Source organism: Falco rusticolus, chromosome 2, assembly GCF_015220075.1.
Source record: "Falco rusticolus isolate bFalRus1 chromosome 2, bFalRus1.pri, whole genome shotgun sequence".
NCBI classification, from domain to species: Eukaryota; Metazoa; Chordata; class Aves; order Falconiformes; family Falconidae; genus Falco; species Falco rusticolus.
In genome coordinates, this window is record NC_051188.1 from 78,310,480 (window position 1) to 78,331,746 (window position 21,267).

Below are 21,267 nucleotides of genomic sequence, written 5' to 3' on the forward strand. Positions count from 1 at the left end.
AGAGTTATGAATGATTAGCAATTTTGTGCTGTCGCTGGACAGTTACCAGTTCTTCTTTGAACTTTCCTACTAGTCCTGTTTAATTTAATTGTACAGACATCGCCAAGTGGTTGCACAACACAGTGCAATATCCCTGGCAACACAACAACATTTTACACTGGATGTCTCCAGAAAAGCTTTGGCAATTCACAATAGAGCAATACAAGAGATTGCCATCTGGAGCCATCTGTACTGCCTTTTTGCCAGAAATACATCCATTTCCCACTACAGAGCCAGCAGAAGCACACATGCACAGCCATCACTTCCAATAAACACACCAGGATGGGAGCTGGAGTGACTGACAAATTGGCATGTTTGCCCTTGCCCTCTTGCTCTGGCTTTTGCAGGGTGGGCAGTAACCCCTGGCAGAAGAGCAGGATGCAACAATTCCTTCATCCCCTCTGTCCTGCTGCTGGGCATGACAGAGCCATCTGTCACGGTCATTAGTTTCACTCTCCCGTGTCTGTAAATAGGGATAAGAGCATTGCCATTGCTTTGCCCTTGGAGGATGTTGTCTGGAGGCTTTCCTGGAAGACAAGCTAGTTAGCTGCTCCGTTGTGTCACATAATGGGTTTTGAGCTGTGTCACAAGGACACTGCATGGAATAGCAATGAAGCCAGTCACCGCTGTGAATGGCTGCAGGAACCAATTGTATGGGAGACAAAAATTTCATGGAAGAGATGCATGAAATACCAGCAAGTGCTTCTGTGACCACTGGAACTAGTGACACCTAGTGTCCCACGGTTACACGTCTCATGGTTGATTGACTGGTGCTGGAACTTTTCCTCAGTGAGGACAAAAGAACAATTCCTCTTTTCTGCTTGGCAGCCTATTGTCATGAAATCCGTAGGCATTTTATGTCTTTGAGACTGTTACCCCTCTGTCAGCATGGCCAGAGATCCAAAAAGGGGGAACTAAAAAATGTGGGACTCAAAAATGGCGGGGGGAGGGGGAGGGGAGACAGGCCAAAAAATCACGTAAGAAACTAGAGTAAAAAACAGTATTTCAAACATGTAAATTAAAATATATACTTACTGCCATCATAATTGAGTGTTGCAAATTTGGCTTGTTTCTCCGCACAGCCAGCACTGTTGCACACTCTCATTTGCAGTTCATACCAGGTTGCCTCCTGGAGGTCATACAGAATGTAGGACTTTGACAGGGATGTCCGCTGAGCGGTTGTCCAGACTGTTGTCCCAAACGGCCGGTACTCGAGGGTGAAGGAGGTGATGGGGCAGCCACCATCATTCCAACCTATTAGGTTCAGCCTCACTCTGGTGGTGTTGATACTAGCAAAGAGCTCCTGTTCCTTTGAAAACTGTGGCTCTAGAAGCAATGATATATTTCAAGGGAAATGCCTAAGTATTACAGATATGGGACTTTCAAAAATATAAAATTAAGAGAAAAATTTCCAGGACAACCTTAACTTCATCTTATTATCTATATATTCAGCACCTCCTTTCCCCCTTCTTAAATGTTTTTTCACGCTTTGTGACAGACTCAAAAACCTAGATTTTCAAATCTGTATGTGAAAAAAATATCCATACGTCTCTGCAAGGATCTGACTTGCTGGTTCACACAGACTGGTATGACTCAACTTGCAAATCTAATGTAGAAACGTCGTATCAGTAAATGCCCCCTCTTGCTATGCAAAAAAGAAAGGGTTCAGGACACCACACAGAAATACTATTGATGGCAAATACACTTGAAGCTTATCCACTGGTGCTCCAGTCGTCTTTTGAAGTGGAATTCAACACATTTTTTTTGAGAGTACAGTGGCTGTCATCTATGGAAAATGACAATTTTGAAGAACTTGCAAGCAAAAATAAATTTTCTAAAAATATTGGTATGTTGAAATTGCACGTTATGTTTGAAAATAATATATACTTTAGCTTTTGTATTTCTGACTTAGAATGTTTCCATTCAGACAGGGGTTGACATTTCCATTTACTTGTCCTGTTTTGGGATCAAATGTTGGTTTTGTTGATACATACACCGAAATTTTTTTGACAGTTCTACATAATATAGGAGTAATGGCAGTAAAAGTGGCACCTTAGAATTGAAAAAATGACAGTAGGTGGATCAAACAGGTCATCAACAAATGTTAATTTAGATTAAATACTACTGTATTGTACTTAACAGTATTATTGCTAACTGCTTAGCAGCAACAGTACTTTTACTATCGAAAGTTACACCTAATGTGATGAAAATTATCTATAATATGCTATTTTAATCTATATAATGAAGCATAACTTATTCAATGGGGGTCTTTTTGCCATTCCTGTGCTTTGATGAGATGTACTGAAATGTACTCTTTTCTAAATTCTGCAGGAATCTAAACAAAACTGTGATTCCTGCCATGTGTTATGAACTATTTCAATTGACTCTGTTAACTGCTTTGGATAGAGATGCTTCTGGATCTCTGACATCAGTGAGAATAATCTCAGCATTCTAAATCACACAGTACCTGGTTCAGTCTGTAAATGGAACACAGGTAGTTTCCAGGCATATATATCAAGTCCCAGAGAAACTCAGAAGTTTGGGAGATCTGCTTTCTCATGAACCATTTAGATATTATTTGAAGCACGTATAAACCTTGCATTTCATGCAATGAAAATAAGAACACTCCGCTTCTACTTTTCTAAATGTCCCTTTCTTTAAGGACAGTAGACCATTCTCCCTGACCACCAATAACCTCAGCGTGTACGCAGCTGACCTGCAGTGTCCCCTGAGCTTCAGCAAGTCATACCATTCACATCTACTGTACACCAGGTCTTCCCCGTGTCAAATGAAATGTCTACCCTGCTGTGATGCTTGGGAGATCTGCAACAGCACAGGTGTGATGAAAAGCATAGAGGCAGGCATACCTATCAAAAGTAAACTATCATTATTATGAAACTGCTCCCAAATTAAGAGTATTTCTTACAACTGGTAAAGAGATGCAAGATTAGGTAATCTTTACAGCATTATGCAAAAACTACTGCACTCTGTTGACTTCGGGATAAGTCTCTTTAAGTGGGTCTGGTGCAATATTTGCTCATAATTCTGACAGATATTTACAATGTGGAACTGTCCTCAGCACCAGGATCAATGGACCCATTGCTGAGTTAACTAAGAATTCAACAATTTTTCATTCTTTGGCTTTGCAGAGTTTTCTGCAAACTTTTACTTTGCTTTTGACACTTGCCCTGTTCAAAGGGTGCTACTTGCATGGCTCCTGCAATACCAGTCTGGAGCAGAAATAAGACGTTGGCACCATTTCCTCTACACGTAAACATACTCCCCATCTTCCTTCAACATCCAGACAAATAAATGCCTGAATCTTTACAAAAGAAGAAACTATTTCCTCATGTAAATAGCAGTACTTGGAATTTCTATAGCCTACAACAGTGGAGGCATCCCCTTCCAAAATATGTACCAACCCATCTCAGAAAAAAAATATTAAAGAAAATAAGGATATAATATCAGCTGGTAAGTGCTTCAAGTCCCACAGTGACAGGCGCTTCTGTCACACCAAGGACACGATTGGAAAAGTTTCCAAAGCCAATAATTGTAAAATATCCAAGCCTGTCTTCCTATCAAACCAAGATCTACAGCAGAGTGCAAGAGCTTTAGGTAAGCAATGGGGACGGAAATCGACATACCTTTTCCAAGTGTTTTGGCCTCAATGATCTCGCTGATGCGTCCTGGCCCCACTCCATTCTGAGCAGTTAAAGTAAACTTGTACCAAGTACCACACTTCAATGTCTCTAAACGGTAGGATCTCTCACTAGGGCTAATGGGAAAACTACCCCACTGCTCACTGTTATCTTCTGAGTACTGCAAAATATAACCTGGAGGAAAAGCACAGATGGCAACAATAAGCCAGACAAACCACAAATTCTGCAGGTAATATGACAAGCAATTTTAAAGATCTAATAGAACTAGAAAAATCCCATGCACAGAAAGACATACAGCTCTCCCCTGACTAAAAGATACTAGGCAATACATTTTGCCTACCCTTACAACAGCTTAAATACCATTTTTATGATCACTTCAAAGAGAAAAGAAATGGATAGACATTTCTAAATACCCTTCAATCAGCAACAAAGACCAGAAGATGAACCTGGACCGTCAAAAATGAATGGTTAGAGATTACATGTCTGGAAAACCACAGAGAGTAACTGTCATAACAGCTGAGGGTACGCTGGAAGAAAGTGATTAAATCTGTGATTAAACCACCTCAAAGAGAAACTGCAATTTACTGAAAGCTGTTATCATGATGATAGTGCACATTAAGCACTGACAGTAATACAGACTGCTTTGTTTTTCTTTTTGTAGCCATTCATAATTATATACTAACACTATCAACATATGATAATTTAGTAAGAAGTTGCAATTAACCTGAATTATATTACCTCTGATAGAACTTCCACCATTGTCTCCAGGTATCCAGGAAAGAGTGATAGAGGAAGATGTAGTTTTGGATACAGTGAGTCTTGGCTGGTCTGGTGGAACTAGATGGGAAATAGTTAAAAATAGAAAATAGATTCAAATGATTAGATGTGATCTTAATCCTTTTTAACAGTCATTTATCATATAACTGTTTTGAGTTATAAAAAATGCAAATTATTTCTGTCAAAGTGTCTGTTTAGCTGACAGCCTTGGTGAAGACAAGAGCAGACAAGCTCCCATTTTTATACTTAATTTTCTACATAATTTTGTCTTTCAGTTCTTAACCCTTGCTTTTCTCTGATTTTTTTGTAGCTGTCCTGTCAAACCTTAATGGCATATGAGCTACTCAGCCCTTATTTTTCATTATTTTACATGTCTGTTTTAGGGAGAAGCTGATATTTTAGTGGCAGGAAAAAGATATCCAGTTGAAAATGATGCCCCACTCATGCATGTGTTTGCAGGCCATTATGGCAAAATTTTTTACAAAGTGCATAAAAAGAGTTTCTGCCAGCGTAACTGTGAGTGCTAACTAGGTAGCACAGGTAGATCTGTGGTTGGAGGCAGATCCATATCTCCTCCAGATCACACCATTTATTCACTGAGGCTATTGGTATAAAGAAGACACAAGACTATCAGCAAAGGCTGAACAAACCTGGAAACACTTCAGTTCTGCTGCTCCCCATAAACATTACGGCTGTGTCTAAATGGTGGGACATAAGAACCGCATGGTTCCCAGAACCATCTCCTGGCAGGAGTGCAGGAGTAAGACCGAGGTCTCATCTCCCATCCTCTGCCCAATGTCCAGTTTCCTTCAGAGGAAAATCCAGTGTGAAAAGGCAGAGAAGGAGTCATGCTACATCCCAACAAGTTACCCAGGGTAGGGAGAACTGGGCCTGGGAATTGGGACTGGAGAAGGGACTGGGAACTGGGACAGTTTAAGCTGGGGCTAAGTAACCCCAAATTGCACCAGTGTATAGTGCCTGCGTTCCCAGAGCTCAGCACTCATGGGCAGAAAGTGGCAGAGCATCCAGCTTTCTTTTCACCCTGACAAATCTAACATGAGCCAATATGACCATATGCCAGTGATAGTCTGGCAAGGTCATGTTTGACCTCTGCCTGAATCATTCCGCTAGTCCCGTTGTACAAGTGAGGTAACCAGCACCACAGCACAAAAGCAGTCAGGCCGTGTAGGATAGTGTTTGCTGAAATAGAGAAGAATGGCAGGTGAAACTTCAAAGAGCTACTCAAATATTTATTAGAGCCCTGAAGGGTAAATATTTACTAACGCTTCACCCAAGTGTTTTTCATCTGCAATTGTAAGTTCAGAAGTTGAAGGAGGGAGAAAGAGAAGTTCCTATTTCACATCCTTTGCCCTGCTCTGGTCATACACAGCAGCATGGGGTCTGGCTCATTCTATGGTTTGTTTTTTAAACAAGTGTTACTAGAGGTCTCCAAGCTCCTCAGAAACATAGAAAAAAATTGAGCTTTGCTGCCTCAAGAACAAGGAGGCATGGACAGTGTTCATCATGGGAAGGGGTCTGGGAAGTAGTGGCAAAGCTGGGATGGAAAGCCATGGAGGAGAGACAACAGGGCAGTCACACCTTTCTGGTCACTGCCACTGCAACTGTGGGAAGGCGGTGGTGGGGGTGGCGATTGCCGCTGGCAGGAGCTGCCTTTTCACTGCCGTAGTTACTGCTCAACAGACACCAACCCATAAGCAAGGCAGGACAGAAGTCACAAATGCTCTGTCATCTCCAGCAGTCTGCTGCCAGAGGACATCGCCTGCTTTGCCTATGTTTAAGGGGTAGCTCTGCCTGCAGAATGAAACTCCAGGAAAAGGTCCCCACTGCAGTTCACCTTCAAGTCATCACATTGCAAAATAATGAGTCCTGATATTAAGTGGAAGCTGCTGGTTTACAGCTATGGACTAGTTCAAAGAAAAAATGATTTTACTGGTCTCACAGGGCTAAACAGTGCTGAAGAAAACAAAAAAAAAAAAAGGCAGTTTATACTCTAAAGGAAAATTCCCTGTGAAATGGATTTGTTCCATTATTCTGACTGACTTGGCTGATTCCATGGAAGGAGACTCCACACACTACACTGTGAAAGGTTTATTGTAAAACCTTTCATCACATCTTCACTCTATCTAAAAAAGATGGTGGTCCCACATATTTGATTCCAGTCTTTCTCTGTCCCTCAGGGAAGTAATATTGATTTGCTTTTAATTACTGCAGTTCAATAACAGCAAGGATATGCCATTACGGAAGTACTTAGTGAAATATAAGGTTTCCATTCGGTAGTGTTTAGTCTCCCTACTTCCTGTTGTGGTCATGCTTCAAACATTGCAGAAAAGCACCTTAGGCTCTGTTGGATTGTAGGTACACAATAGCACTTTTTTCAGGACTTAGTGGAATAGTTTACTCAGAGAAAGTTGGACTGCAGTTGAAACAATCTCTTTCTGTGTTCTCATATGTCTGCAGAAGAAGTTGAGATTGCATATCAAGGGACAGGAGAGTGACTGACCACAGCATGGCCTATATTCCCAACTCAGTTATTTGCTTCTCTCTGGTACAACAATTTGCAGCCAACTGAAGCACTCTTAGGATCTAATTTAGTGTATGTGAGCTAGGAAATCTGCATGATAAATTCTTGGTATGTGAATACACGGTCAATGTGTATTCCTGTATTGTTATTGCTTTTATACATATCAACACAATGATGCATTATATACATTTCAACTAGCATACGAAAAGTAGCTGGTAATATGTGCTGGTTGAAGGTGTACTGATGCTTCATTTTAAATGCTTCCTCATATTCACCATCAATAAAATTCTGCTCTTGCATAATGAAGTTTTTGTCCAAGGTCTCAGTACAGAGGTAAATTTCTGTGGATGGCTTTTCAGAAGCTAAAGTAAAGGCCTTCAGCTCTTTCTGAATTTTGAAGTATTTAAATGACACATGTAATATTTGTAAGGAGAATGCATAAGCTGTTATTTTCTGTGTGAAGAACTAGAAGATAACTGAATGCAAACCATTGTCAGTCCTACGAAAGCTTACACAGAGACTTATTGTAATCATTCCGCCAAAAGCAAAACCTCTGCTATATCATAAAATGTTGATGTCTGAGTCATAGTGACATGCATAATATTATATTTATAAATTTGCAAAAAATACATTTGTATTTATACATTTTATTACTATTTTTTTGCATCCACTTGCAAACAGACATACCTATGCATTACCAGCACATGGCAGTTCATAAATGTGATAACAATTATGAGATAAATCTCATAGTCTTACCTTGTACCTGCAAATTCAGAATTATTTCATCTGATCCCCAGTTGTTACTGGCCACGCAACTGTAGTATCCAGAGTCTTCTGCTTTCACAGTACGGATGACAAAGCTGCCATTGCTAAAGATGCTTCTTCGCCCATCAATCATCACTAGACTGGGTGTCCCGTTACTACCTCACAGGAAACAAAGTGCATACATTAAAGAAGTTACAATCAAAATTACTCAGAATTGGGGTTTTTTTAAGCAACGAACTATTGAAAGAAAGAAAAAGAAGAGGGAGGGTGGCGTCCTTTTTGATAAAGACAGCAAAGTAATATTTTCTGTTGAGAAACACCTGCCATATGCTGAAAGAACACACATATCCTGGCCCCAATTTGATTGAAAATGGAAATTCACTCCTTCCTTAATTATTGTATATTTCATAAAAGTGCCAAAATCAGAATAAAAGGCAACTCCTGGCTACAAAGTTCATCTTTATAAAATAATAGCTATTTGCAGCAATGCACAAGATGGTTTCATAGCATTGCAGTATCGCTGCTTACACAGCGCTCAGAGGAAAATTATCGTCCATGTGTATTTCCAAGTGACTCTGTCAAACTGTGAAACTAAAGATCAAAATGGAGTAACAGAAAACAAGATACGTGCAAGACATGTACACTGCACTCCACAGCACAATTCAACACATCAGACATATCACTTTCTCAGACTGAAACTATTCAGTGTGCCTGAAGTTAAAACAGAAGAGACTCCTAGGTTTTATGTTTTGAATGTTTACCTTTACCCCTTCTTTGTAACTTTTCCTCCCTTTTGATACCTTCCAATCACCACAGCCAATCAGTTTTAGTTCAAGGAATTTCTGAACTCCTTTTCTACCGTAACTGTGTGCAGTCCCTGCAAACGGTCCTTCTCCTCCTCACACAGTCATCCAGGATCATCTGCATTGCAACCCTCAGGATTTTAAACAAATGGGATTTATTTGAGCTATACATTTAGTTGCTGGTTACCTATCCTTCATCCATTTGACTGTTGGAGCTGGGTCTCCCACAGCTTTGCAAGGGAGGACAATGTCCTTCATCCAAGGAGTTGTCACTGTGCCGCTGAATGTCAAAATCCTGGCAGGAGCTGAGCGAGACAGCAAAAAAGACTGAAATTAGTTGGTCATTCATACAGCCCTTGGAAGGGAAATAGACACATCCAGAATTAAGTGTGGAAAACCAAACCAATCTGCTTCAAGTTGTACTTTTAGGAAACTAATTCCTTTTAACTCATAATTTCAGCTATTTATTCAAGCACAAATGCTATAATTTTAGTATCTGGAAGAAAAGCAATTATGAGAGAGATGAGGCAGAGGACTGGAAGAGCCCTTGTGGGGAAAAAACAGAAAAAACTAGTTATTGATCATCCTTACTAATTTTTATTTACTTCATAGTAGAAATTATGGACAAAAATTATGTCCAAGGGATGCTTCTCTCTAAACCTCCAGGAAGAAGTGTCCACAGTAGACAGCATTGTACACAAGCTCTGTTATTTGCACATCACCATTACAACAGCTATGGTATTAAGCAAAATAAACTTTCATGGATGTACATGTTAGTACATTGCAGAGTCTATCTGAAGTCCACAAATATGAACAAACTCTTAAGTCAGTTTAATTTGTGTCAGCTCTCATATTACCTAAATATATCAACACAAATATCATTCCTGTAGTTTCAGTTTACAATATACAGGAACACTAGGTTTGTGTTAGAGCTTCTTCATACTTTATTACTCAAGAATAACCCTTGATAGAAATAAATTTCTTGTTGGCCTCTAAATACACATTTCAAAGGCATATACTGAATGCAGGTACACAAAATACTGTATTTTTAATCCTTATCTACTTCAGCCATGTGCACTGATCAGAATTTATACTTAATCATTCATTTTGCACCAATTAGAAAAACATGAAAATGAGCATTAGCATTAAATATAACCAGGATAGTTCATCTCAAAAAAAAAAAAAAATCATGCATAAAAGAACAAGCCTTGAAGAATTCAGGGAAATAATTTAGATTTAGTAGGCTGCAGTGGGACTTGAAAGATTAATAAAAATAAAAGATTTCATAGATTACATTATCAGTTTGGACTGTGTTGCCTATGTTATCTTCAAGCATTGTTGAACACAAAGCTTGTGGAGAGACTTCTCTCTGGTCAAAATTCTAACTGAAAACACAAGAAGGAGCTGTTTACAGCTTTAGGGTACCAGGCAATGGGAAGGTTAGGTAATGGGAAAACATTACGTTCCTGACAGCCAAGCACCAAGACGTCCTGTCCAGGCCAAACAGCATCTGCAGACCACTGGCTCCCTGCTGGCAGCTCTGATGCTTAGCCCGGGCAGGAGGGTGCTGCAGCGGGTGCTGCCCTGAGGGGGTCGTACACCAGAATGATACAGAGACACTGGTCAGTCAGTAAGTCTCATGGCACAGCCTTCTTTTCCACTGTGGCACTCCTAAGGCCCTGTCTTCTACAAGATTTACACAGGCCGATACTGGCACAAGCCATGGATTGATTAACCAAGCTAACTGCAACAGAAAAATGCTTTCTACCCAGACACATGGCATGAAATGCTGACTCCACTGAAATTACTGTTAGAATGCTTGTTTGTCTTCAGTGATGCCAGGTTTTTGTTGGAGGGGATGCCTGATGGTACCCATACCATCTTTCAAAAGCAGCAGGAGGTGCTGCCAGCTGTGACTATCTGCAAAATACATCTGTAAGCGTCTGGACTGCTCCTAGTAGCTGCAGTGCACTCTGAGCAACAGTGGTTAGAAACTTGAATTCCTGTTCCATGCACAATTCCCTCTGTAAAATGAAGCCTGAAAACTCATTTAAAATGAACTATTAATCCTTTTCTCCCTGGCTTTTCCACTTCTCCAGTGTTTCTCAAAATATCCAGCTATTTCCAGCTGCTGCCAGTTACTTTATGACAAAGCATACGTAGTGCAGGAATCCTGCTGAAGGCTTCAGCATGACTTGGCACCACTTAGCAACCTTTCTGTGATATCCCTTTATTTTTGATAGTTATTTCTTTATGAATTCTTCCTTAAATCATAGGTTATCAGGATTTCAGAGTTTTAAAGCACTAAATTTATGTTGTAGGTCCTGGTTTTCAATATCCTGTGTGTCCCACTTTACTGTGATGTGTGGAAGTAACACGAAGCTCACAGAAGCCTAATCCAGCGGTAAGATCACACACCGTAACTCAGAAGTGTACATTACAAAAGCATGCTGTGCTATTTCTGTGAAAGTACCCCCAGCTTTCTATAGATTACTTTATTCCTTTCATGTGCTGAGTGCTTATAAAAGAGATGGTAAAACAGCATGAAAACTCTTAAGTCCAATTTTCTTTATAGCTTAAACTTCTAATAACGTTCTGAAACTGCTAACAGGTACACAAACAAAAGAAAACTAGAAACAAAATAAAAGTCTAGTGAAATTCATCTGAAAGCAATAGGTTTGAAATGCTAACGGGCATTCATGAGGTTAAAATACCTTGGATCTCACAGACCTCTCCCTTTGGAGCCAAGGGAGCTCTATGCAGCATGCGGGCAACTCAGCTGCAGGGCTCATCTCTTTGTTGTCGAAGCTACCCACACGCCTGCCACTACCCACTAGCCTTCTGTTAGATGACACGGCACTGGATTAGAACTGTGTCTGTTCCTACTTTTTGCAGATTACCCCATCATTAATTGAAGATAAAGAGATGCCTTCACGGAATAGTGCACTCCCATGTTCATGTGGTTTTCTGCATGTTTGTTTGAATTTTTAATCCAATGACCTACACTTACTGTCACAAAATAAGAAATGGGCAGAAATTCTTTGCAAGAGGCCATAACACACTTCTGTTATTTTTTCAATTAAAAAAATTGAATTTTAAAGGCAAACTGTATAGGGAAACTGAACAGGAATTTTGACAGTTCACTTAAGCTCAGCTTAATCCAGATAGAAGAGCCATCAGCGGACACCCTGGGTCAGGAGTTCCTTTCTCACAGAAGAATAGCCTGTGTATTCCAGCGTGATGAGCCATTAAAGAGAGACCAGTGGGGTGTGTGTACTATCATATGAGTCCCATATGTTCTTAAAAAACTTAAAACACAAAAAGCAACAGAGACTAGGAGGCAAACCTGTTCAACATTAACGCTCAGGTAGTCTACAAGAGCAGGTGAGACTCAACATTAAAGTCAGAGAGCTCTTCCCAGAGGATCACATTGCCATGGGTCTAGATCTGTTATCGTCGTGTTGCTGGCAAATGCCATTCTCCATGACCATGACAAGGTACATGCAAGATTTTCTGTCTTTTAGATTGTCCTGGTTTCAGCTGGGATGGAGTTAATTTTCTTCTTAGTAGCTGGTGCAGTGCTGTGTTTGGGATCTGGTATGAGAACAGTGTTGATAGCACACTGATGTTTTTAGTTGTTGCAAGGCAATGTTTATGCTGTATCAAGGACTTTTTAGTTTCTCGGGCCTTGCCAGCCAGAGGGCTGGAGAGGCACAAGAAATTGGGAGGGGATGCAGCCAAGACAGTTGACTTGAACTAGCCAGAGGGGTATTCTATACAATGGGGTGTTATGCTCGGTGTGTAAACTGGGGGTGGGTGTTGGCTGGGGCCTGCAGATCACTGCTGGGGGACCGGCTGGGCATCGGTCAGTGGGTGGTGAGCAGTTGTGTTGTGCATCACTTGCTGTTTTTTCTCCCTTGTCTTTGGATTTCATTCCTCTCCCCCTCTCCCTGCTTTTCACTATAACCATTACTGTCACTGTTATTATTGCTGTTTCATTTTCATTTTATTTCAGTTATTAAATTGTTCTTAACTCTTGAGTCTTACATTCCTTTCCGATTCTCCTTCCCATCCCTCTGGGTGAGGGGGGAGTGAGCAAGCAGCTGTGTGGTGCTTCATTACTGGCTGGGGTTAAACCATGGCATAGATATATTTGACAGGCTAAACCCACAACTTTCAAGTCAGTAATGAAGCAGTTTGATGGGCAGGGGCATAGCCTGCTTACATAGAGACTGAACTTCCATTGCAATGCTTATTTTCTGTTTGTTGGGGGTTTTTGCTTATTTTTGTCAGTTAATTACAGAGAGTAACAATCTGTTCTGAGAAACGGAGATGCTAAAGAATGTTAACTTGAATTAAGCTTTCATTTAAATTGGACTATCCATTTCACATCAAACCCCTATCTAGACATTCTCATTGTTCTCAGAGGAGTTCTTAAAGGGGTTATAATTAAGTTGACATAATTCAATTCAAAGTTAACTCGCATTAGCTGTCATGATGGTATCATTACTTGGACAGTTACTGTGAAATAAGTGGAGAAAAAAAGGAAGCAAACAACTTCACAATAATGGCCCATAGGATGTTCTTTCACTGGAGACTTGTGGCAAAATCTGGCTATAACTGCTTCTAACCCTGTGATGTGTTACTTGACTCAGATGTACTGGGGGGCAAGAAAGGTCTTCAAGGCTATTAGCTTTGCTCGTTCTTTTTCATTGTGCATCCAACTGCCCTTACCACTGATCACCAATTTCTCCCAGCTCTCTAAAAGGCCCAGTGATGCATAGTGATGCATTTGTACAGGAAATCTGGTACATGATACAGTAATTTCTAACCTGACTAACATCCAAAGTTCATAAAATTGCTGTCTATCAGTACTCCTAATGTCCATCACAACCTGCAGCAATGGGTTATTCATCACGTTTTCAGTCCTAAGTGCATGTGAGAGGGTTGTCCTGAGCATCGTGTAGTGTAGACTTTATACTGGAGAATAATGTTGACTAATGTTGACTGGATGCTTTATACTGTCCTTCTAAAGAAAGAAGCAGAGAGTGAAGGTGGCTCTTCTCAGCTGACAGAAAAACCCCTGTAAGCAATGGTATGGGGAGCACGTATTTCCCTGCTTGTTCCAACTGAGGCCTCTTTACCTTGCTAGACTCTCCCTGTTTTTACACTGATAAATCTTCCATGGTGACCTACAGTAGTAACATAGTAGTTACTAGAGGCTTCTCACAGTAATGTTGAAAAATATCCATCTCATATGATGAAAACTTTAGTCTAGAGAAGGGGCAAAGAAAAGTCATGAAAGCTCCCATCACAAACCTGAGAAACCCTATGTGCAACTTCTAAGCTATGTCATATGTTGAAATAGTACTCTCCAAACACCATCACTGCCATCCATGACAATAGCTCAGATTGTTAATCTACCATCATCAAACTGGTTATCAACCACCTAGATAGGCAGGAATAGCAAGCTTTCCTACAGTGATGGTATACGCTCTTCCATGCAGAAAGTAATGTCATGTTGGTGGCATTTGGCTGAGGTTCTGCAAAGCTTTTTTTAGAAAATATCTGTCACCATGAAGCACTGGACACTTTATTTTACATTACTACATCATTAGCCACATGACTGAATAATTAGCAGGTTTCTAAAACTTTAAAGTCAATTAAATGCATCTAACTTTGCAACTTTAGGGACATGTTCAATACTCTGTTCATACTGGCACATACTGTGATGTTACCAATTTTGAGTGGGGAAAAAAACCAACATCAGTCTGAAGACCCCATGCAAAGACTGAATACTGATGGGGCTCTTCTCACTTTGCTGTCTGAAATGTTAGGTCTCTATTTCCAAGCTAAAGTGCTACAGTGTTGTAAACATCACATCTCACAGTACAGGTAAAGCAGAATTAATGGGCCCAAGCAAAATCTTTTAATAGAACAACTAATACAGCTAGAAAAAAATATGCAAGATTTGAGGCACATTATCCCTTCTTCATATCTGAAATAGAAGCAGCAAACTTCAAAGCTAATGCAAGTTGAGAACAATTGTTCAGAGTTATTAGATATGTTAATCAGACCATTTTATACAGAAGACAGCATTTGTGGAGTAAACAAGAAATATTAGTAAGGAGAGGAATGATAAATAAGTTATCTTGTATGGCAAGAAAAGAAAGGAAGACGCATTCAAAGGGGAAGGGGATCATTTGCAAACCCTCTGTACCCAACAAAAGAAGATAAAAATTGCTACAAAAAGCAATTTATTTCCTTCTAAGGTAGGTGGGATGAATTACCCCCTAGAGAAGCACATCATTCTCTGCTGACTACAGCAAAAGCTTAGGTGATTAGCTGAGAGTTGTCACCCAACTTTTGGAGAGAATTAAAGTTATTCCTGACAACCCCCACTCTCAATAAGTAATGAGGCATAAAGAAGCCACGTGCCAATTATAACAGTAATTAGCATTGTAAAGTTCTGGATTGCTTTTAAAAGTGCTGTCACTGTACCTTTAGCTAGCGGTTCCACAGTGATAATCTCACTGCTGTTGCCTCTTCCTGCAGCAGTCACTGCTACCACCCAGACGCTGTACTGGCGATTCCGGCTCAGGTTGGGGATTCTGTAGGAAAATGAGTCGGGAGAGGCTTCAAACTCGCTGATTACCTGTGTTGGGAGACACAAATATTTCCAGATTGAAATAAACAGCATTTGGAGAAAGTCTACTAAGCTGAGTGCTACAAAGCCAGTTACTTCAAGGTACTTCGAGTGGCTCCAAACAGATGGCAGATGGCAATAAACAGAGCAGACACAGTAACTTGTTTGAATCAATTTATATTCAGTGAATTTGGGCCTAGATCTTGTTTACAAATTGGTTTTGTTCAGATTATGAATTTTATCTGTCTGTTTGTTTTTGCAGGGTTGGATAAACAATTTAAGTGAACATATTTGACAAATTTTTACCATCAATAGTTCTGACAAACCGATTTTGGTTTACACAAAACCTTTCCAACATAGGGTGCAGTCCTGCATCTGCTGTGAAATCTGGAGTTTACTCCTCAAGGTATGCCTTTGGTCACCTAGAACTGTTGCGCTGGTGTTCCTTATCCTTGGGTTTGGTGGCTTATTCCTTCAGTAATGGAGAGAATCAAGAAATAAAACTGTGTTCTGTAATAGGCTGTTCAAACTTCCCCCAAGTCTAGCTTTGTTTAATCACAAAATTACTTGCATTCAAATTTTCCCAGCAGAAGGTCATCTCAGCTATTTAGCTGCATTAGCAGCGAAGGACAAATGCTGGAAGAAATGCCAGTTCCGTCTGTTCTTGCACTGTCACTCAAGTGCCTTGGCCGTGGGCTGCAGTGAAGCCGACCAGCTGCTATGCAGCACTGGCTTATCAGTGTTACATTCTGCTGTTTGCTCGAAGCAACCTGTGCAAGGAATGGTTCAGAGGATTATATAGATTCCTCCAGGGGATGTGGGCTTTGTGCACCTCAGCACATCCTCCACAGGCAGCTCCACTTCTTGGTGGGGAAGAGAAACTCATCAGCCCTTAACAGTATTACAATATTCAATATAGCCAGTTTTATTTCTAACATGGGCTTTGTGATTCTTGTATGTAAAAATAGAGGGGTAATGAACCACTAGAATGAATACTACTCACTTCCCTGTGCAATATTGAGCATGGTAATGGCTAACTAACACGAGGCTAAAAATAATGAAATGTTAATGATGTAGAAAAGAAGATTTTACTAGGAATCAGCATTAAAAATAATGAATCAGTGTCATCTAAACTTGATTGAGACTGACAGAAAATGTGCAAGGAATGTCTTTGATATACAAATATCTGCTGGTGATAAAGGCCAATTTCATCTGATTAGCATTTCAAAAGGCAGGTTGACCTGAAAGCATTGGAATATGTAGTCCTTCAAAGTGAATTCCAAATAAATAAGGGATGTTTCTGAGATACCATTAAACACCTCTCCAGTGTGAACTGGTAGCTAGTTTCAGCTGCCAAATGGGTCACTGCATTTCTCTACTTTTGAGCTGGCATATCCTATAGCCAGGGGAAGAGGAGAGTTCATCTCATCTCATTTTTGAATTCTAGAGTGAAAACACCTGTACTTAAGCCAGTCATCTTGACTCCCTTCAGAGATGACACAAAGAAAAGGTAACTTCTAAGGCAAGGTTCTTCTGCCCTCTTTGACACACATACATTGCAGTGGGCCCATAGGACATACCTGTTTCCCCACCAGCTACAGAAGTGTCCATATGACTAGCCCAGTTATAGTTGTCTGTGCTGAAGGCATCGGAAGTTAATGTGCTTCTTACTAAAATACTTAACTCCTTGGCATTATACAAATGCATGCCTCTACTTGCTTCTACAAGAATATATTCTGTTTCCTCCATGGAGACTAACTTTTCTGGGGCGACTGGTTGGCTTTAGCTAGCAGTTATCTAGGCTCGACATAAGGGATCTTTGTACTTTCTAGCCAATCTCATTGCTCCTGTGAAAATGCCAAGTCAGTTTGTCCCATTTAGCAAGCATTTCCCTGGGTTTCCACTTCTGATATGAAGAGGTCAGTGCAGGCAGACACCTCTATTACTATGTGAAATATTAAAGCAGGTTTTGAGAACCATCTATCTTGACATTTACACAAGAATATTGGACAAATGCCCATAACTTGACAGGCTGGATCTTTGTGAGGTCATACATAAAAAATAATGTATTGATCATGGCACAGGAGGCTGAATTTTAATATTCATGAGGCAGCATTTCCTAGGGTTAATTTGAAAGTCAAACAGACTAGGCTGTCTCAGGCACTTAGGCTCCACTCATTAATGCAGCTATCTAGCACAAGTTACTTCTAAACCACCTATTAACATGGAATGTTGATACAGCATTTAGGAACAGCTAAACATTACAGACTTCCTTATTGCTAAACTTTCACAGCAGTTCAGTTAAATTTACACCGGTTTTTTCAGTGACTGCCATGGTTTATGAAAGGGACATATGGCTGCGTTTGGAAGCCACTCCTAATACTGCAGATCTCCTGCTTGAAATGCCACTGCTCTGTTCCCCTCTGCAATGGCAGAGACTGGGACAGTCAGACAGACGTGCACCCATATAAGAATGCTAAACACAGCTCAGAGAAATCTGGTTTGAGATTTGATGTTTGGGATAAGGTGAGCAGCTAAGCAGAAAAGGAAAACCTCAGCCTTGAAGCTAGAGCACTGGCACTGAGCACCCCTGCTCTGAAGATCAAAGTCAAAAACAAAACTGAAAAAAACAATCAACCCTCCAAAATCTCCCTGGTTGCAATGCAGTCAGCTAGAAGAGCAGGCAAAATTGTCTCAAAACAGAGAAACTCTCTCTCAAACTCCAAAGATGGAATAATCACATAATTAGCTTCTCTAATGCCTTTTAAAATGCCTTGTCTTCAATTTCTTTTATTCACTCACAGAGAACCAGCATCATTCACACATCTACAACTGTAGCTATTCTGAATATAAATTCAATTATTCATGGAATGAATCTATTAATTGAATCCGATAAATGAAACTTCACTAAATTAATCCTTCCTGTTTTCTTAAAACAAACAACAATAGCAAAAGATTTTGGTTTCTAACTGGTTAACATACACCTGTTTCCTCAACTCACATTCCATTTTAAACACTTGGGGATGCTCCGGTGACAATGAATTGATTTTACTTGTTACTTTTGCCTGTCATTTCAAATAGACTAACATGCCAGAGACTTTCATTACACAAGAAGAAAAAGGGAGCTTTGTCAGCAGAGAGAAGATTAAACAATTGAAATAAGAAATATTTTAAAGGAATGTCACCCTGTCACATATTGGCCTTTGCATGTGCCAGTATGAAATATATACAGCTGTTTTATCCCAAAAGCAGTAACATGCTTGCTCAAAGGATTTCTTTTTTCTAACTGCTTTTTAAACTCAGATTATAGATGATGTGTTAATTTTTCTTCTGTCTTCAGCTCACTAAGAAGCACAGACAGGGTCAACTCTCTAAAAAGCCAGGAAGGGCTGTGAAGAATAAAATGAAATCTAAGTCCCTTATCAGGGTGCAGTTAATCTACTTCCCAACCAAGTAACAGACAGAGATGCTGAGGAACAGCCAGCCACTGCAGAGAGCATCATTTTCCTCTGATGCAACTTCAGCTCTATTGGTGTATACTGCTTTGCATGCTTTGAAGCAGTGTGCCATCTCCTGGAATTTCTGATTCCTTTAGAAAGCAGTTAGATAGGTAATAATCAAAAACTCCGCACCTTCTGGCTGCTTTTTTATTTGCTTGTTGTGTTTTTTAACTCTGCCTGGGAAAACTTCAAAAGGGTGCTTTAGAAGGAAAATACATTTGTAACAGTTTTCCAAGTGATCAGCGAGTTCCCCAGGCAGGGAGTTAAGGTAACGAGTAGCATTTACTGTGGATTAGAAGATTATTCAGTCCAAGCAAGCCTGCACCTTGCCTACAACCGCATCTACACAACTTCTGATGTAAGACGGATGCACAGAAGATCTCTATCTCCTTGTTCTCTGCAAGTTGCAGGAAACTTGGAGGTGAACTGAGAAAGCCATATGAAGAGACTTTAAGGACAAGAGAGAAAAGCAAGAAACATCACAGGTTTGTGGTGTGTGTTGTGAAGTAAGAATGTGTCTAAGTTGGCTACCTGTATATTGACTGCCTCATCTTGAAAATTATATATATATATATATTTATATATATACACACTACCTAGAGTGGCATTTGTTATTTTGCTGTGAATTTAGGTATGAAATATGTCCATAACATTATCTAAAAACAGGGCTGGAAGTACCCTGAGAGTTCACTCAAGTCTATCCTTCTTCTTTAAACCATGCTCAATTATATCTGCACCATTTCAGACAGATGTTTTTCCAACCTGATTTTGAAGACTTAAATAAATGGAGATTTTGCAACTCCCTAGGTTACAAGACCTATAGCATTGCTTAACTAATCTTACTACTACAAAGCTTTCTTGAAATCTAGCTTGAGTTTCCTGCTGCAGTTTAAGCCCATAGCTTCTTTTCCAGTCTATTAGGAACATGGAGAATAGATTATTACCTTCATATTTGTACCACTCCTTAATCTACATGAAGTTTTATCATTCCTTTCCCCACCAGTACCCTTATCTTTTTACAACTTAATAACCCCGATGCTTTCAACATTGTCCAGAAGTCACATTTTCTCTAAGTTTCTCTAATAATATCTGCTGTTATCTTTTGGACTGTCTAACGATGGTCCATAGCCTTCTCAAATACAGTTTCCAAACCTGTATTCAACAATCTTAGGGTATGGCATTTGGCTTTTCACAACAGGATTATAAAGATAGCTAATGTTCATCTTGGGATGCACAATAACATCAAAATCCTCTTCTGAAGAATCTAGCCAATTGCTCTCTACCCAGCAGTTTCATAGTACCCATTTTCTTGCACTTACCCATACTAAATTTTATCTAACTTTTTTCCAGACCAATTTCCCAGTTCATCAAGATCTGTCTAAATTCCAGTTCTGTCTCCAGTGTACTTGCAATTCCTCCCAGCCTTATATCTCCTGCAAATTTAATAGGCACTCTCGCTATTTCATTATCCAAGTCACTAATGGAACCACTGAACAAAAGTGGACTCGGGAGAGATACTTATACTGCTCCCTCCTGCCCACAACAACCAACCACTGGTTTCATAGCCTCCCACAGAAAAGAAATCAGTTTTCTATCTAGCCTGAGCTGTCTCAATGGAACCGTGTTTGCCTAGCTAGGTTTCTCTCAATAAACATGCATCCTCTGAGACTAACTCCACTGCTAAATGGGAGACAGCCAGGGAGTGTGTTGAGTTCTCCACCCTGATGATGCCCACTGATTTTTAACTTGATCTCTAGCTCAGTTTTGTACTATTCTAAACAGCTTTCTTCAAAACAGATCTGGTTTAGAGGGGGTGCTGCTAAGCAGTGTAGACACACGTCAGTGTCATATACCCTTGGAGCCAGGTGCTGCTCCTTGGCCCTTGTTTAATCAGCAGTACAGATGAGGCCTACAATGAGCACTGGGTCTCATGAGTAATTAAAGTAAAATTTTAGTTCTACGTGGTTAAAACACAAAGATGTCCATCTCTCTGCACAACACAGAGTTGTCTACCTGGCTCTACCTCAGGCCTTCATTGCTCCTGGAAATGAGGATTTAGAGTCTCTTGGACTGACAAGTTACCTAGGGGTACTTGGGCTATGACATGTTGTTTCTACCTGGAAGCAAACTGCATTAATATGAAATCAATACATTACTGTATTTATAGAGAATGAACTTTGAGTTAAATGCATCCCTGGAACAGAGCAGGCGTGCCCTCTGAGTGAACACCCTAAAGGTGTGAAACTCTGCCTGAGGTCATGGACTGGCACTGCTCTCCAGGATGGCTGGCTTTTGCCTTGCTACCTTTCACAGATGGACAGGCTGTCAGAGCTGCAAATAACCACCAGACCTGGACGACAGTTTTCAGTAATGGATACCACTTTGGTCGTATAATGGCTTCTGTTCAAGTCTTGCTATTTTGGCTCATATTTTGAAACATGGCATCTGTTTTTCATTCAGCATTATTGAATATAACTATTACAAACAGAATCTGTGCACAAAACAGAATGCAGCTTCCACATTTTTTTTTTTTTCT

At 40.1% G+C, this 21,267-nt stretch overlaps 1 protein-coding gene across 2 annotated transcripts in view; it reads right to left on the bottom strand.

Moving 5' to 3' along the window:
- DSCAM (DS cell adhesion molecule) overlaps positions 1-21,267 on the bottom strand; it is a 439,842-nt gene that overhangs the window by 16,526 nt on the left and 402,049 nt on the right. Inside the window, exons 21-26 of one of the 2 annotated variants that reach the window (XM_037377793.1) lie at positions 15,087-15,240; positions 8,773-8,890; positions 7,774-7,937; positions 4,437-4,535; positions 3,684-3,872; positions 1,075-1,365 (exon numbers count right to left, since the gene is read on the bottom strand). In XM_037377793.1, coding sequence (XP_037233690.1) covers positions 1,075-1,365; positions 3,684-3,872; positions 4,437-4,535; positions 7,774-7,937; positions 8,773-8,890; positions 15,087-15,240 — 1,015 coding nt within the window. Of the gene's footprint in view, positions 1-1,074; positions 1,366-3,683; positions 3,873-4,436; positions 4,536-7,773; positions 7,942-8,772; positions 8,891-15,086; positions 15,241-21,267 lie in introns of those variants that run through there. The other variant, XM_037377794.1, reaches the window with a different exon arrangement.